Source organism: Patiria miniata, unplaced genomic scaffold, assembly GCF_015706575.1.
Source record: "Patiria miniata isolate m_02_andy unplaced genomic scaffold, ASM1570657v1 HiC_scaffold_9, whole genome shotgun sequence".
Classification (NCBI taxonomy): domain Eukaryota; kingdom Metazoa; phylum Echinodermata; class Asteroidea; order Valvatida; family Asterinidae; genus Patiria; species Patiria miniata.
The window spans coordinates 15,909,697-15,928,994 of record NW_024037076.1 but is presented as its reverse complement, the minus strand read 5'-3'; the positions used below and the strand labels follow the sequence as shown (position 1 = coordinate 15,928,994).

The window sequence follows — 19,298 nt, the reverse complement described above, 5'->3', positions numbered from 1 at the left end:
AATTCCAATTTTTCATGTCGACGCTCCTTTGTGACGTCACAGCACTATGGGAATAAGCGCGTAAAGTGGCGTATCGGGATACGCCACTTCGTGGTGCAGCATTTTTCATTTTTTAGAGATACGCCACACAGTCTAATTAACGTTCTTAGTTACGTAGAACTCAGATCGGAATAAAACGTTCTGAGAATGAGCACTGTGATGAAATAATAACGTTAATGACAAAAACTCAATTTGGCAAAAAATCGAGATACGCCGGTTTGTGGTGCGACCGATGATATACGTCCCCCAAGTTCATTCATCACGTTCACCGCGTTTACATGGCAAGACATGTGAGAAGTTTTAGACATGTGAGAAGTTTTAGTTCGATGCCATGCATCCCTTGGGTGTTCAAAAACACCATGGCCCACCCCACAGCAGCCATAATTGTGGAATGATGGCATTGTGATGAAGCTATATCACTTCTTTGTCCAATGAATAGACTCGTCTTGAGAGTCAAAACGAGGAGTATTTAGAGCGAGAGATCGAGCATGAGAAGCACATCACTCAGCTGGAAGATGAGAAAGAAAATGTCTCGGTGAGTTCTTTTTTCAAATTTTCAGTTTGGAAAGCATTTTGAAGTGTGGGTATTTATCACTGGTGTCTAGTTTGGGAACTATTATCCTGGGGTGCACCCAGAAGAATGAATCTACCATCTTGGAATATCCACCGGGGGGGGGGGGGGGGGGGGGGGGGGGGGGGGGGGGGGGGGGGGGGGGGACCCCGAAACAGCCTCCTTCATTTAAAAGAAAAATCATATGAGAAACTGTTTTTTTAGTTGGTTTAGGAGCCAAACAGTGCCCTCAAGCATGCCTGCATGAACCCTACAGTGCAGAGAGAGAACAAGATTTATTTCTGTGGTTATTTGTTGTGTGACATTGCAGGCATCTCTCAACCTGAAGACCAAGGAATGCGAGCAACTCACAAGGGAAGTTGAGGAGATTCGAGAGAGGACAGAGGATTTGTCCAGACAGGTACAAACTGGTTCTGCCTAACCTGGTCCAAATTGTTTAAATGATTACCCATTTACATGCCCTCTTGGTCAAAATCCAAATTTGGATTTTGTTATCCTGAAGTGGCCCTCAGGTCGTCTTGTGATTTGCTTGCGCCGCGATTGAACCGTCGGCATCAAGCACAAAAGTCATGCCCAGGTCACAAAACTGAGAAATCGTGTGATTCGCGTGGAACAAGCAGTATCTCAACACACAATAGTAGCAACCATGTTCATGTCACCCACGACACGACGACGATTTCACAGCATAGATGTGATCACGTGACTTGTTCAAAATGGCGGCACACAGCTGTTTCAAACTGTGTATTTTAACAGAGATTTGTCTGTCCAAAGGATTTATATTGCAACATTTGCTGTCGCAAACATATACTGGATAGTACAGGCCCGGATTACTGTGCCTAAGGCCTACGAAAAATTTGGGGGCCTACGAAAATACCGCAGTGTGCCATAAAACACATAAAATGCAAAAGCTGAAATTTCTCTCTTTTTTATTACTGTCGATTTTTTGACTGCACTTGCCAGGGACCAGTTGCAGAAACAAGATGATCAAACTCAAAATTCAGTCTTCAAAAATTGGAAATTCCTTCAATTAATCGTTCTTTTTTGGGTTACAGTTTCGATTAATCAACTGGCTGATTCATTTTTGGGTCAATTGAAAAAGGATGCCAACAATGGGAATTTCAAAAAGTTTCTGGAGGTTTCATTCACTCATCTTTGCAGAACCTCGGTCATTACATTATTTTCATTAAGTTCAATTGTTTTTACTTTTTTTTCCCTGATTTTTTGCCGCTTGCTCTTTGTACCCTTATGTTTTTGCCAGTTTCTGACTTATTATTATTATTTATTTCTGGTAATGAAACCAATAATTCCTCAAAAGTGTCCTAGGCACTGTAGCTCACAAGCCTGAAGAAACTTGTGGAGAGAATTGGACAATGAAAAAAAAATTACAGTTTTAGAGGTGGGAGGAAAACCCCAGAAGAATATTCTGAGGAAAAACCCACGGAATCAGGTAGGGACTGAAAACCCAATCCACATATTGGCCCAGGCGGGATTCGAACCCGGGTCACAGCGATGGAAGGCGAGGAAAGTACCGCTACGCCAACCTGACTCCCTGTATGCATTCTTCACCCAGGCTCTGTCTGCAGGCACTGCCGTCATGGACGCCCATAAAGAAGTAGACAGGCTTCGGAAGCTTGTAGAAGCTCGAGACACGCAAATCAACAAGGCAGATCAAGGTAACGTGTGTGGTTACATGTGAGGCAGATTTTAAAATGGGACAGCGTTGGCTTCTGCAAATCTCTTTACAATGTTCTTGGTTCTTGGTTTGTTCTTCTCCTAAATACTCCACGTGGAAGTTTATACAGGAGGCCAGAAACACCGGGGCAAACCCCTTCTCTTGGCGATAAGTGTTTACTGGGTTATTTTACGTGCATTTATACAACACACGGGACCTACGTCTTAACGTTCCATCCGAAGGACGAAGCAATAATGGAAGTGCCTTGCTTAAGAGCACAAGTGTCCGTCGGCGAACCCACGTCACTGTTGCCTCTGAAACACCAGAACATGACTCCGGTGTTCTTAACCGCTAGGCCATGATACTCCACTTTACATTGTATTTCCTTTCCAATTTTTTTTGTGAAAGGGATTAACCGTCCCAGTCTTCAGCACTTAATTACAACCTTTCAGGTTTTGCAAAACCACTTTTGCCCAAATTCCTTTGAGGTGATATTCCATGAAGTGTGGATAACACTTCAAATCCCTGCACAATTCTTTTGTGTGGTTAAGCTCAGGGCAAGCGGACAGCATCAGTCAAGCTTCACTGCTCTCCACAGTGCGTCATTGTTCACGTTTCAGATGTTTTGTCCGGTTCAAAAGTGTTTCAGATATTTCTGGTTCATAGTGTATTTAAAGGGAATGTACATCATTGGTTTTTGCTGTAATTTTCAGAAATGAACTATTTTGAGGGGTTAGTATAACAGATCGAATATTGTTACACTGACATGTTGGAAGTTTTGTGTTCGAAAAAGCTGGAAAATCAAGAAAAACAAAAATGTTCAAGTAGTCTGGTTCCCTGACTCCACTAAAGATAAAATGGATCAATTTATAGATGCCGGAAAATTGTAAGGTAAGGGAACCAGTCTAGCTGGCCTGCACCTGTTCGTGAACATGTAACCAATAGCAAACAAAATTTGGACTGAAAAAAAAAATGGTAAATTTGGAGCAGTAGTGGAAAAATAGTCAGTTTTTTCCAACGGTGGTCGGCCGACCACCGTTGAAAATGTATACAAAAATATCATTTTCTTGAAAATGACTTCACACTAGGTGCCATAATTTTACAGGATGCTTTAGACTGTCATTTACCAACATCCTAGTAAGGTATTTCGTAAAATCTTGGTAGTTTTATTTTTCGATGTTTGCAAATGTTGTATATTCCCTTTAATAAGAAAAGAAAATTGAGGCCATCAGCACAAATTTTTGTATGAAATTCCGAACATGCTCTGTTTTAAAACCTAACAGAGAATGAGGAGTTGAAACGCCAGAACTTGGAGCTGGCCAACAGTCTCGCTCAGCAGGACGTGGAGACGCAGACTAACCACGACCAGGCACAGAGGGCGCTGTTTGAGAAGAACGAGAGCATCAGCGTCTTGAAGCAAACCGTCGCCGAGAAGGAGGAAGCGATTGAGGTGCACCAATCCAAGGTTTGTTCCGATTTCTCTCAGCAGATTTTATCTTGTTAACAAAAATCAGCCAAGGACCGGTCACAGCCACTGTGTTATCATATGCTTTATTGGGGGCGGATAACCGGCTTTACATAGCAACACTAATTCTGTGCTTCGCAAAGTTAAAGGGTCCATGAAATGAATTTTTCTGAGGAACACATTTTGTGCAACTTTCTACAGGGGTTTAAAAAAAACGAAACCCAAATGTCGGGACCATTGTTTTAGTGAAGTTTAATGTAGCACTTTCAAAATCTAGGATATGAAAGCCCAATTCATAAGCTTTCTTTTAGTACAAGAATCATTCAAATCACTCATGTACTTTACAAGTTACAGAATTTTAAACACAAGCACCGTTTTAAAGTTCTGTCCACGGATTACAGAAAAAGGTGTGCATTCTTTCAGCAAAATGAAATAAATTCACACACATCCCTATGTGATTTGTTTTCGTTTTGCTGAAAGAACACTTACCTGTTTGTGATCCGTGGACAGAACTTTAAAACAGTGGTTGTGTTTAAAATTCCGTAACTTGAAAATGACGTGAGTGATTTGGATGATTTCAATTAAATTCTTTGGACAATATTTCACAAGCATGCGTTGACGCAATTCTACCGCGATAGGTTAATTGAATTAAGGAGGTGAACGATATGCAGGATAGAGGATTGCTTGTAACGCTGTGTCCGAGTTCTGAATGGCAAGCTGTTGGGCATTTCTAAGCAGAGTTGTAACGAGTCACTGATTTTTGTGACTCGAGTCGAGTCATTTTAAAATGACTCGAGTCGAGTCGAGTCATTTTAAAGAAGTGACTCGAGTCGAGTCGAGTCATTTTCAAGAAGTGACTCGAGTCGAGTCGAGTCATTAGGTCAAAAGGTCGAGTCGAGTCAAGTCGAGTCAAATATTTAGCTCGAGTCAATTCGAGTCTCGAATATTTGAACACTATATACCAAAATTGATAAAAGGAGGCCATAAGTTAAGCCAGCGTTCGAATCCAAGAGCTTTATAAGAAATCGCCCAAAGCCAATGATGAAACAGCGAATTAGAAAATGTGTTTAAAAATCTGGTTCCTGGATAGTATTTTGTGCGTTCTAGAACCATGAGGTGGGAGTCTGTGACATGTTGTATATTTATACATGACTGCTATTCGCAAAGCGAAGTGAGCATAACTTTGCACCGTAAGTCATTGCAAATACTTTTCGCAAAGTTGTGCTTTTATTTTTTGGGACTCGAGTCTTATTAGCCTTCGCTCGAGTCGAGTCGAGTCTTCTGATGAGGGACTCGAGTCGAGTCGAGTCATTTGCTCGCAGTGACTCGAGTCATTGGCTTGCAGTGACTCGAGTCTAGTCGAGTCATTTACCCTTAGGGACTCGAGTCGAGTCGAGTCACCAAAAATTGTGACTCGAGTCGGACTCGAGTCGAGTCATTGACTTGAGTCATTACAACTCTGTTTCTAAGACAACATCAGGGTGCACCATGTTATTGGACTCCGCAATAATGAGTCAGTAATTAATGTTGGTTTATTTGCAGATAAAGGAATTGGAGGCAGCAGCCCAAGCTGACACCAACGGGGTCAATGAAGCTGAGGTCAGAGTTCATGACATTTCATTGTTGTAGTCAAGTCCAGGCACAAGTCCCTTCCAACAAGCTGGTCACAAATAACAAGGGATGAACAATAACAAATGATTGTCTTCGTTAGCATTCATTGAATAGCTTGTGACATGACTCGGGACTGAGTGACTTCATCTGGTGGACTTGTGAAGACTTTTTGATAAACTTGTGATAGTATACAAATATTGAGTGGCTCAGCGTGGAATGGGAGGAATATTATCGCAAGGTAAAATCTGGACTTTTCCATTTCACGAGGCGAAGCCGAGTGAAATGGAAAAGTCCAGATTTTACCGAGCGATAATATTCCTCCCATTTCACAATTTAAAGCCACTCAATATTTGTTTTATTTAACTGACATATAGATCCTTGTCATTTGATATATTTGAACTTTTATTTCAATACAAACCTGGAGGAAAGTGTATTTGTCTCTTCCAAACCACCCCTTCACGAAAATGTTTGAACCCAACGCTGTAGCGCTGGCTCTTTGGAACAATACGCGCTACGCGCAACGCTGAACGCGCACACCAGCATGCATTTGCACACAAATACCGCGTCATGATCCTAACTGTTGAATAGTATTTCCCATTCCCCATGGGCGGATAGTACTTTTTGAGCCGTGGCATGAATGGGAGCAATAACGAATGCCACGTGATGTGAGTTCCACCAATCAAATGACTAGGATCTGTATGTCAGTTATATAAACTCGACTGACTATACTAATGAGAGGCCCTTTTTTTAGGTCAGTTTATTTTAAAGACTAAGCAGTGCCACTATTATCCATTCCGTTTCCTAAAATAACAGAGATATCTGATAACCTTGAAAACTAGCCCGTAGGCCTTATACTTTGATTACAGAGTGATATGACCTAGATGCACTTTCAATGCTCTTTGAAGTTTTCAATGCTCTTTGAGAAATCAATGTTTTAATCCGAATTTTCAAGTTGTATGTTATATTTTAACTATAAAACTACTTTTTTTTCCAATTGTGGGTGTCTCTCTGCTAAAAGCTTTTATTTCAACAGCTGCCCCGTGCATGTTGACTGGTTCCGGTCCCTACATTATCGAATTGGATAGGGTGGCGGGAACCAGTCTACCTCGAGAGAATTGCATTATTATCAGACTGCAAATAATTTGATAATTTTGAAGTAATTATTCCATAACTGAATTTGTGTGCTTTAATTTTCCGTTCATTGTTCCAAAAAACGAAAATGGATAACGTTTAGTATTTCTAGAAAAAAATTGCAATTAAAAAAATGTATCTAGTTTTCAGGGTGAAACTCAAAAATAGCAAGGGCAGTACATCTTGAAGGTTTGCGTTCTTGTGTTCTTGTAGGATATCGAGAAGTTGAAGCAAACTCTTGAAGAGCAGGAACAACAGCTTAGCGAGAAGAACAAAACGATTAAGATGCAGCAACAGAGGTTAGCTGACCTGAAGAAAACACTACAGAGAGAACTGGTAAGATTTCAGAAAATAGACGGGCATTGGGTATTTGGTTGTGTTCACATTCGGCTGGAATATTTTTCAGGAGCAATGTGTGCTTTCATGTGTGCTCTATAAAATTTTAATAATGTGTGCGTGATGTACATGTACTCACACAAATTTCTCGGGTCCAAGCGCCATCATTCCCAAGATAGGATCTGATTTATCATGCTAATAGCGCCCTCTGCTGCCACAGTAGCTTGACTTTACGCCTGCCATAAATTGAGACCAAATGCATTAAGAGTACAATTGCCAGATCCACTCTAGGACCAAGACTGCCACTCGGCTACGTGTTTACATTAGGATGGGAAGTGATCGGATACATGTAGGGTGTGTGCCGTTTGCACATCAGTGCTGACTTTAGCCAGAGTTAGCTGTAGAGTAAAAGCGTACTTAGAAACAGTGTCTGAAACCCTTAGTGTATTTTATGGCAAATTAGACATACCATTCTTTGCGCCTGCAGATTACTATTGTGTGTATGATGTCAGTAATGCCATTCCAGTTTCCATCACATGGGTCTGTTTGTTACCAGTGTTGTACTCAAGTTATCACAAGTTCTTACAAGTCCCGGCAAGTCCTCACAATTCCTCACTGGTCCTTACAAGGCCTTACAAGTCCTCACATGTCACCACAAGTCCTCACATGTTATCACAAGTCCTCACAACTCCTCACATGTTCATACAAGTCCTTACAAGTCCATACAAGTCCTCACAAGTCATCACAAGTCCATACAAGTCCTTACAAGTCATCACAAGTCCTTACAAGTATTCACAGGAACTGACAAGTCCTTACAAGTCCATACAAGTCCTCACAAGTCCTCACAAGTCCATACAAGTCCTCATAAGTCTGCCACAAGTCAAGTCTCAAGCTATTCCATTGAGCTGTAACAAAGGCTATTTTGTTATTGTTTAACCCCCATTACTTTGGACTGCACTAATGAAAGATTAGTCCTCACAAGTCCTCACAAGTCCTTACAAGTCCTTACAAGTCCTCACAAGTCCTTACAAGTCTTCGCAGGAACTGACAAGTGCTTACAAGTCCTCAGACGTCCGCCACAGTCAGTCAAGTCTCAAGCTATTCAATTGAGCTGTAACAAAGGCTATTTTGTTATTGTTTAACTCCCATTACTTTTAACTGCACTAATGAAAGGACTTGTGATTCCCTTTTGACCAGACCTTGGACTTGACTTCAGCACTGTTGGTTCCCATTGAGAGGATACCTGTGTACGAAGTCCCAAGCGCCTTTTGTAAAAACCTCCTACCAATCCTTTTTTTCACGTCCACAGAAAATCCAGAATTCCACCGGCTACGACTCGCCAGAGGAAGTTACCAGAGACAAGGGTCAAAGTTCAATCTCTGCAGGGTTGAATAAAAGCTGCAGCTCGCCAGCATTTAGTAACAGTAGTGTAGGCCAATCACCAGGGTACAGTCATAACTCAGGGCCCACAGAGTCTCCTAACACTCAGGCCAGTTCCTCGTTGAGTCCACACTGCGCGGGCCTGGATCGGCAGGATGTCAGAGAAGTCAACTTCCAGTATCTCCGACACGTCGTGTTCAAGTTCATGAGTAGCACTGATAGTGAGGTGGGTCCTGTTAAAAGAAAGCATAACAGAAGAAAGCATAACAGTGCTTAAAGAAAGCATAACAGTGAACACATATTTTATGAATACTATTTACTCAGTGTTGTCCAAGGGTTTGGAGGAAAAATTCACAAGCTTACTCTGGTGGGACTCGAGCCAATGACCTCCTGCTTAGGAGTACAGACATCTCACCACACGACCACCAAGCTTGCCGGGGTCAGCTGGCCAGTTTGAATCTGATGCAGCAGCAGATGTCGTAACGAAACTTTTAAAATAGTGTACACATGTTGAAAAATGGCAAGAGTTCAAGCCAGAGAGTCATGGAAGAGTGATGTGGCCATGAATAGCTTCTGAAGATGGTGGTTGTGATTCTCTTGACAGGCCAAGCAGTTACTGAAGGCAGTATCGACATTGCTGGAGTTTACACCACACGAAGAGAAACTGATTAACAAGACTTTGGAATGGAAGGTAAGTCTGACAAGTATTCTTAATCAGCATGGAGTCCATCTATGGGAAGTTGCCTCTTCGTCTTGTGTACTTGAGTCATCCTCCAAAAAATACATGTTCCCGAAAACAGACACCTTAACAAGTCCATTTACCGTAAAATTTCTCTTGTTTCTTCCGCAGACGTCTTGGTTTGGGATCCGACCGTCTCCCAAGAAAACCATCCAGGTCTCTTCTCTTGCCTACAGGTGATGAACACAATGCCTCCATGTTTAATGGCCAGTTTATAGTTGGTCACGTGATGGTCACATGACAAAACACTGACAAAGGATTATCTTTAACACAGATCTACCACGACATACACATTTATACTTTCACCAAAGACACTGACAAGAAACAAGGTCAAAACAATTGAACTTTGACATGGTTGCTGACCTCAATTCCATTATGTCAAGATCCCACAAAGGCTGGGCATGTGGTGACAGTGCGAGTGACAAAGGCCACCATTCAGGCGTCCGGAAATTGGACACAGAATTGGCTGGGTGATACCTAACGTGGCGCACTTGAACGAATATCCCAAGTTAGCATTTAAGAATTTCTTAAAAGTTGATAAATTCTGAGAAATCATCATTGCTTCCACTCCCGTACCCAACTAAAAGTTTGTCAGCAAATGATTTTCTTACTGTGGGGCGCATTTTAAAAGGGTTCATCGTGCACTTCCAAAAAAAACCCACAATTCTGATCCGGACAAAAGTCCCCACAAAAGACATTCAAAATCTTGCTTTTCCATTGTTTGAGAAGTTACTAGGTAATTTGTAAATTTGGTTACGGGTACTCGATCCCAGAATCTGGAACCGGTTCCTGACATCAACAGTTGGGTACTCGGGTACCCGGTTCCGATGCACACCCCTAAAAGTATAAACACAAATATCACATGACAACTATAAATTTGTATTGTGTGACTACTGACTATCTGTGCATGTCTTACTATAAACTGGCCACCTCAAACTCATCCACAGCTCGGTATGAAACTATATGCCTTACGTAATTCTCCATGTAAAATATTGTATTCAGAAGTCATTGTATAAATTTGTACAGTTTTATTCACACCGTGGTAAAAGTAACCTTGGTAAAAGTTACCTTGGTATTAGTTACCTTGGTAAAAGTCTCCAAATGGAAAGGTAGCATGCTTATTTTCAGAACAGATACATAATTCTTACGTTGTACTGTCCATGCTCTTCAGCAAGTCAATTTTATCAATTTCAGAACTACTTGTGACCTTTGAATGTTACTTTTTAATGAAAAAAATTATTTGGGTTGATTTTGTGCATAAACAGATCTGCCCTGCCAATACCAGTTAGACTGGGTTCAAGTCTTTAAATCCTTTTTAGGCCAAATAAAAAAATATAGCGTCCCAACCCGCTTCCTTTTTTCAATTGGAGGCCTCTTTTCTTTTTTTTTCTTCTTTTTTTTACGAAAAAAAATGATAAATTTTAAACAGTGACATCATTTTGACCTCTTTGTCTGTTGCATCTAGCCCATATACAGCTGGTATATCATTCCCTGAGTCCAAGTGGTGGCCATTTAAAAAAACAAGCTGGCGGCCATCTTGAAAAATAGCCCGGTTGGGCGGCCATTTTGGAGGGGAAAAAAGGGCCGCCTCCTTCCTTTTTTTCCAAAAAGGCAGGACGCTAAACATGTTTGGTTTTTTTATTTTTTATGTTTGGTTTTTTATTTTTATTATGTCTTTTTCAAAAGTGAATACATTTTGGTGTTGCCTGAAAAAAATAGCAATTTAAAATCAAAATCTATTCTTAGAGGTGAAACTCAAAAATGGCATGTTCATACAGTACATCTTTGAATTTGTGGTCTTAAATACATACACAGTTAGAGCAGCCGTTAAGGGGCAATATGCAGTAATTGGTACATGAAATAATTCAATAACTGTGCTCAGGTTTACCTTAACATATATTACCATTAAAAAAAGGGTTTTGAGTTCGAAATGTGAGTAACTGCCATGACTGCATAGTGAAATGCAATGCATATGGGAAGTACGTTTCCTACAAAATAAGTTAATCAACTTATTGCCTAGTTTTTTTTTAAATTGCTTTTGAAATGGTTTTGAAATTTGAAGGTTTATTTACATTCAAGAGTTGACAGATTATATGCAGGTACAGCGTGTTATCATAAATGATGGAAAAGGTTCAGAAATTAACGACTTTAAATTTATTTTGCCCATGCTCTTCAACAAATTCCATTTTTTTTCCTATCAATAAATGTCCAACTTGCAGTAGTAGGCCCGCCCGTTCTGCCGCTGACTGATGTTATGAAACTAGTAAAACGGGGCCAAAAGTAATGAGTGGAATGCTTAAGTTCTGAACTTTATTCTGAAATTGCCTTAGCATGTAGGAGAAATCATCGTAGATTAATTTTCCGGGGGGGGGGCATGCCAATCAGCAGAGCGAGCTCGGAATGCCTTCATCATTGAAAGCTAGATCCGCCCTGGATTTGTAAGTTATATTACAACCAAAAAAAAAATTCCCCCATTTTGGGTTGTCTGCAACACAATTAGAACTTTTTTTAAAACATGGTTTCGTCGTTAAAGTCTAAAAATTCCCCACAATGGGCACTAAGTCTATTGTTAACTTAAGTGAAAAGATAACTACCAAAGGTGAACAATTAATAATAAATACCTAACTTTAAAAGTTGCAAAAACATTTCCTAAAGTTGACTGTCTTCACACGGTTTCTGTGAATATTTGAAACTTCATTTTAGCGTAAAGGGTTAAAACAGTAGGCCTATTGTACATAGAAGGTTATTTTAGCTACCTGTATATATGACCATGGATTGCACGTGGGCCTGCATTGTTATTGTATGTGCATGTATTGAAATTATTGTCAACACAGCCAAATATAAAATCTTACAACCGCGACTTCCAAATGCATTATCTACTCCAGAAATGAAAATGCACAAATACGATTTTTAATTGTATTTACCAGCGAAATATTAGCACTAGATACGCGCAAAAGAAAGTAATATATATGCATAAATAAACCGACATGGAATTAATTTAACGTGTACGTTTTTTTTTCGCTGCATGTGTTTGATATGGAGGGTTCTGTAAAGGTATCACATGAAAGTTGGGTACAGAAATTACATGTATAGGGGTTTATAGCCAAACTGCCTCTGTCGTCAATAGTTTCCTTTTGAACGACTAGTCTTGTATACAGGGTGAGTTAAAAAACAAAACAACGAAACCCAAATGTCGGAACTATTGTTTTAGTGAAATTCTGTACTTTCAAAATCAAGGATATGAAAGTCCAATTCATAAGCTTTCGTTTAGTACAAGAATCATTCAAATCACCCATGTACTTTTCAAGTTGCGGAATTTTAGGCCAAAAAAAAAGTCTCCGGTTTCTGGTATGCGCGCGCGTCGCCGTAGCCATGCGCGTCGGCAAAATGATTTGAAAAGGTTTTTTTTTCAATGAAAGAAGATGTCTCAAAACCGCCAAACTCACTGGTTTGACGAATCCTGCTGCTGCACAATTTTAACGTGTTTTTGGATGGGGTTATGATCGAGAATAAGCTTTATGTGGCCTCTCTGGACTCCCATATATTTGCACTAAGTTTAGTCGGGTACCATTTGCAGTCATCAGCCGACATTTGAGGCAAAAAAAATCAGGTAAAAAAAAACAAAAAAAGCCGCTTCGCCGCACCACTTTTTGGGCAAGCTCCATACCAGAAACCGTAGACTTTTTTTTTTTGGCCTTAAAGACGACCTCCGTTTTAAAGTTCTGTACACGGATCACACAAATAGTGCGCGTTCTTTCAGCGAAACGAAAACAATTCACACACATCCAGATTGGTTTTTTTTTTCGTTTTGCGGAAAGAACACACCTTTTTGTGATCCGCGGACAGAACTTTAAATCCGTGGACAGAGCTATAAAACGGTGGTTGTTTTTCAACACTACAAAACTACATGAGTGATTTGAATGATTCGTGTACTGAAAGAAAGCTTATGAATTGGGCTTACAAATCCTAGATTTTGAAAGTGCTACATGAAGAACTTCCCTTTTACTCACCCTGTGCTGTCGCTGTTAACGTCAGACATAAAGACACCGTCCTCAAACACTAAATATGTTTATAGCGAATTTAAAAACGTATGATCTTTCACTTCCTGAAAATCGTATACTGCTTTTAAAGAACTACATGAAGTTCTGAAAGCAGAACAATTTCAGGAGGTGACAAATCAGACATTTTCCAGTGAGCAAATTTGCTAATATGATAATTTGCTAAATTATGCTAATATGGGGACGGTGTCCAAGACGAGTCACTCGTTCAAGATGAGTCTATAACGACAGATAGCGGCGGCTGAACGCTTTTTAAACTAGGGGGCATCACCAAAATGGGGCACTTGCTTAGAAAAAAAGCACATTCCCTCGGTGTGAAAGAGGAGAAAATTGTGAAACTATGTGAAACTATTGAAAGGAATACCCGGAACAAAATTACTAACAACATTGATATACACTGTTAATAATATTTGCGTTAAAAAAAATTAAAATCTTAATTCCTTACTCAAAAAATACAGTATAGGCCTATTCCTAAAATAGTCTCAATATAGCCGTATTGTTCTCAAATAAGGTAAATTGTTCACTTGAGAGAGCCCTTCGGCCTCCGGCAACCCCCGGCAGGAACCTATTTGGGTCCGCCCTTGAGTTTGACTATGGGCTTATGCAAATGGACCATTTTTATGTCGTCAGAGGGGCACTGTTGCTTTTGAATTTTATTCGCGTGAGGAGCACTAGTAATTTTTTACAGGCCAACTTTCCATCTAGAGAGGAGCACAGTTTTAATGTTGCGAGCGGTGCACTAATTGTGCTTTCGAGGGGCAGTTTTCCATCTCGATAAGTTATCGCGAGAGGAGCACTATTGTTTTTGATGGCCAATTTCCCATCTCGAGCGGGGAGCAATTTTATTATTGCGAGAGAGTTGTTCGTGTTTTCGAGGGATAGTTTTCCATCTCGAGAAGGTTCACAATCTTGTTAATAAGCGAGGGGTATTTGTGTTTTTGAGGGGCCGCACTTTTGCATTACTAGAGAGGAGACAATTTTTAAGCGCGATCATAATGCTTTCTTCATGAGTGCATTTGATGGGCAGTTTTGTTTTCGTCTCGAGGGGGCACATGATGACCGCGAGAGGGGCATATTTTGTTGGCCTGGGGAAATGGGGGTGGGGGTGGGTAGGGCTTGCAGTCGTGTACCGAAACAACAACGAAAATTTACAACGGCAAAATATCAACAATTCTGCCAAATTTTTGGTACTAAAATATCTGCCTGATATGAGATCCCACTTTTGCTCATGAATATGGAAATTTCATTAGCATAAAAACCAAAAAGGCACCAAAATGCCTATAAAAATGGCAAAATGAAAATTGAAAAATAAGGTTAAATGGGACACAAAGATGCATTTTCAAGGATTGCATTAAAAAATTACATTACATGAACCCCTTAAAAACAATTAAATAGTAATATAGGTTTTCCCGGCCAAGTTAGCAGATTTGGCGGCCAAATTGGCGACCAATCACCCATTTTCGCACGAATTTGAATGCACGTTGAGATCAACATTCAATTACCTAAAACCACCACTCAATTTCACATTAGAAACATGCGTTTTCACATTTTAATCATGCCATTTAAAAAAAAAGGCATTCAAATTATAAATGCACAAACAGCATCCAAATTCGCCGGAGCTTCGTGCTGTGTAAGTGTGGTCATTCGAATTCACCATTAAGCAAGCATATGTGGAAAGTAGACAAAGTAATTCGAAATAGGTCCATGTCGTTCCGTCGTTTGTTAGAATGAGTTGAAGAGCAGTTGTTCCAATTTGGAAATATAGATATAAAAAAGCAAGACTCTGTCACTACTCTGATCACCATGCAAACTGTTAGATTGAATCGCTAGAAATATCAATGTGCCAGCTCATGGGCGTTATATGAGAATTTCAATTGTAGACCGTGCTCGTTTGATGCCCAATTATCTTGAACTTGCAGACAATCTTGGTATAAACAGATATCTACTGCCAGGTCAATTGTAGAAACGTGAGATCTGGCAGACGGGAAAACCTGCCAAGAAGAGGGGCAAGAAACACAAAAATGGACCACGACATGAAGCAGAAATACAGAAAAGGTGAAAGAAATGAAAAGCCTCGCATCGTATACCTTCGTTGACTTTTATTTTGAATGAAAAAAGTGCTGAATAGAATGCACGGAAATGAAAACGAAAACAAGAATCTGATGCAAATAACCCTAAACCAAACCGACTGCTCAATTAAATGATCACTTAAACCGAATGACAAAACTTCAATTTAGGATGTGCTAAACATGAAAATGTCAGGCCTTAAAACGAATTTGAACGCCTGAAATCTAATACGAACCACGGGAATGACAGCAGGGCGCTACTTCGCTTCAAATTGGCCACTATCAAGATGAATTCGAATGCTATTTTTGCGCAATTGGCCGGGAAAACCTATATTATGCAGTTTTGCCGCGAGGTACGCGACGCGTATAAGGGCTATAGGCGCGCGTACGGACGTGCCCGGTGCACTGATCTCTATATAAAGACTGGATAGCGGATATGCATACAACATTCACACAGTAGACTTTGCATATTGACCAATTCGCCCCCGGTCTCACGAAGATGGCCGCGTATAATCATAAATATAGAACTTAAAAAACTAGATCGGACGCGCGTATGATACGCGCGTTTTGACAGGACGCTGCCATTGGTCACGTGAATAGGGTCAACAATTTAAACGCGCATTTCTTCGGCATGACGATCACTTGTACTCCATCACTGCTTGAAAATGGTGGCAATCTGTGCGGCAGCAAAGTTCAACTAAGACGGAGAAAGGGACCCGGAGGACAGTCTCTCAAGAAGTTAACATCATGTGCGAGTAACTTTATACACAGAATTTATCTCTTGAGAGTACATTTCGAACAAGACAGCTTTTATAAAAATTAACTCAATATAGGCTACGTTACGCAATGCCGAATGGGCATAAATCACAGGAATGGGTGTGGAGAAAAATCCCCCATGTGTGATCCAAAGGATCCTCCGAATTTTGTAATAACCGCGCAGGGCCTACTTAAAATATTTTCAGTGTTTTGTTTTAAAAGTTAAGATGGTACTTCTGATCCTGAACATCGAATAACAATATTAGGGCCTATTTCTGGCCTAACATCACCCTCCCCTCTCCTGCTTTTCAATAATAGTCCGAACGAGGATTGCGGGGGAACGAGGATTGGGAGTCACTTTTTGTTGTGGGATGTGGGTGATTAAAGAAAATGCACCATTCTCCTAGAAATATTCCAAATGGCAGCAAATGGAATCCAACAAAGCACGATCGTCTTTGCAGCGACCATTTCCCTGCAGAGTGCTTCAAGGTGGAATGGGGGGAAAACACGTCTGCGTGTCGATGCCATACCGTCAATCTTTGAAGACTACCCGACTCATTTGAAGCCTGTAAGTATTACAATGAGCCTTGCGGCCAGGATAGGCTATCGATAATTACTGTCATGTATTTAAAGGCCTATCATGTGCTTTATTTGTTTTATTTCGTAGAAAGACTACAGTCTCGTGTATGGACTTCAGCACGAGAGAGAAAAGCTGCCGACGGCAAGGAAAGAACCGACCCAAGCCCCCGTCGAAGATATTGCTTCAGTGCATGGCTGTACCGGCGAAACAAACATCAGCGATAGAGCATGCATACAGTCTACCACCAGAAATGGATCTACCCTCGGAAGTACAGTAGCAGAAAGGCTATATAATCCAAGCTTGAACAGGAAAACAGACAACTCCGGCAGGAAAATCGACGATCATGTCAAAAAAGATCTTATCCGTCAGAGAGGTGGTAAAAGGCCTGTAAGAGGAGCAACTTGTTACTCCAGAGACGGCCGACCAGATGGAAACACAGTTTCCTATTCTGCAATTGAAAGTCACTTTGCTGGAGCTGGGAAAACTGCGCCTTGCTCAACGAATCACAATCATAGTGAACAGATGAAGAAGTTTGCACTGCTCGACAAAAGCGTACATCTTCGTCAGAAAGAAGATTGCACTGCCGACTGTGCGTACAGTGAGGAGATAGCTGGCCACGCATGCATAACTGGGCCTCGTGCGTGGACCATAGCTAAAATGTAACAAGTTTCGCTTAGTATTTCGTTATCGTCTTATTGTTGCCCCTCAGAAATTGAAAGATTGAATAGCCCTCAGTTAGCGTTCATGCATATGAGGAAGATATATTGGATTACTTATTCTGGTTCATAAATTTATGGGAAGCAATACTCACCTGCTGGTAGTTGCATAGGCTAGACCTTCACATAAATATTCGAATGGTGACAACCAAATGTATTTTTTCATGAGCAATGATATTCTTGACATCTTGATTAATGGAGGATATGGATATGGAACTGCCATTTCATCAGATTATTTATTAGCTAAGTAAGTTTTCATTGTATATAAATTGTTTATTACCTAAAAGTTATTTAAGTATTAGTTTGTTCAGTACTCACAACAGATGGCCAGAGACTTGTTTTTGTAGTCATCCATTCATTTCAAATGTAATGTTCCTATTGAGGTTAGCAGTATTAATTGATGGCCCATTGAAAATCATCTGTCAGGTGACATGGCTACCATCTGTAAATAAAGCTATTATTATTATTAAAGCAACGCAATATTTCGAGTGCCCGTTTTTATCGTTGCTCATTTACAAAGTGATTTTCTGTTATTTCATTTTGATGTTGGTAAAATTAAAAGTTTATGTTTTGTCTGATAGGCAAGTAACGGTTGATTTTTATTGCACATTTTAAAAAGAGGGGAAAATCTCATGAAACAGGTTGACATTTAACTACGCTTTTGACATTTGCCTTTGTTAAAGATATAAGAACACAATGTGGCTACTTTTCGGTACAAATTAGTATTCTTGGCTGAAAATCAATTACCTTCAACACAGTCGCCAATTTGGCCCCAAATAAGACACAGAGGCAAACTCATGTGTAACTTTTCAAAGGAATATGAAATTTCACATTGTCAAAAATCGTAGTTAAAAATGTCAACCTGTTGTTAAGAACTTTAACGCATAGCTGAATTCAGGTGGGGGTGTTGGCGATATTTTTCCGTCCAGCATTCACCAGCTGCCCTTTGCGCGTGGCCCTATTCACGTGACTTTGCAGCGCGTCCATGAAGAACCCAGAAGTTTTGTGCACAGTGAATGGCGCGTTCGAACGCGCGTCCGATCTAGTTATTTTAAGTTCTATAGACCGCTTGCAGACGCGTTCGATAATTGACGCGCGAAGGTGGGCGACGCCATGTTGTGGGACAAAATGTGCATGGATAGATATGCGCTTGTCCCACAACATGGCGTCGCGCGCCTTCGCGCGTCGATTATCGAACGCGTCTGCAAGCGGTCTATATCTATGCGTATAATACGAACGTTCTACGCGTAAATACGCGCGCGTTGTATCGACAGTTGACGCGCATTTTGGGCACGTACACATATTATATGATGTTCTAAAAGGGACACATTTCCGTAGTGATTATTATTTCAAAACGCCGAAAAAGTGATATTTGCGGCATTTTAGTAACCACGACGTTAGAAAAACTGTAGTTAACCTTGGTCAGTGGTGGTGGTCAAAATATAAGTCAAGTGAACCGCGACGTTACAAAAGAAATCATGCTGTCTATAAAAACGGCAACTTGTCCCTTGTAGATCACCAGCCGGTCTCACCAATATGGCGTCAAATTCATTCATTGTGCGGCTCTTTATTAGCTATCCAGTCTTTATATAGAGATCAGTGGCCCGGTGGTGTATTTGTTGATGGGCATGCGCAGATTAAATGTGTCGATATATACAAAATGTAACCATCCATATTGTAATAACGCCGCCCTGTGGTGACAATGGAAACAAGAGAACGGCAATCTAAATATAAAACACTCCGCTCAGCTCCATGCACCAAACACAGACCCTGTGTGACTTTCATCGGAAACACGTGTAAGTTATTTTCTATTATTCTTTAAAGTCACAAAATTATTTTCCTTACAATGCATTTTAAAGCGATTGAGGGCAATGGTTTACTACCACTGTACGTTCATTCATTTGTAAAAAATTAAAAATAACAATACCTACAACGCATGAGGTATATGTGGCTTCAACTGTTCTTCACTGTTTTTGTTGGTAGGACCTCTGTATACAATTTAACATTGGTAATTAAGGTTCGAAATGGGTTATAACAGCTATTTAACCGAACGATTTCATTGTTTAAACGTCGGTAAATGTGGCTACATTAAGGGACCCCAGGTCCAATTTTGTCGCCAGTTGTGTAGAATTAAAATGATTTTGCTTGAGTTTCAAGATCTATATTTGTCGGGGTTTT

At 40.4% G+C, this 19,298-nt stretch overlaps 1 protein-coding gene across 1 annotated transcript in view; it reads left to right on the top strand.

The window, feature by feature from the left end:
- Positions 1-10,356, top strand: part of LOC119720224 (golgin subfamily A member 1-like) — a 29,376-nt gene extending 19,020 nt beyond the window's left edge. The window contains exons 13-21 of the mRNA XM_038189835.1: positions 479-574; positions 921-1,010; positions 2,181-2,283; positions 3,566-3,747; positions 5,290-5,346; positions 6,703-6,825; positions 8,135-8,431; positions 8,810-8,896; positions 9,056-10,356. Of these exons, the coding sequence (XP_038045763.1) occupies positions 479-574; positions 921-1,010; positions 2,181-2,283; positions 3,566-3,747; positions 5,290-5,346; positions 6,703-6,825; positions 8,135-8,431; positions 8,810-8,896; positions 9,056-9,124 (1,104 nt within the window). The 3' untranslated portion in view covers positions 9,125-10,356. The remainder of the gene's footprint in view (positions 1-478; positions 575-920; positions 1,011-2,180; positions 2,284-3,565; positions 3,748-5,289; positions 5,347-6,702; positions 6,826-8,134; positions 8,432-8,809; positions 8,897-9,055) is intronic.
- The last annotated feature ends 8,942 nt before the right edge of the window (positions 10,357-19,298 follow it).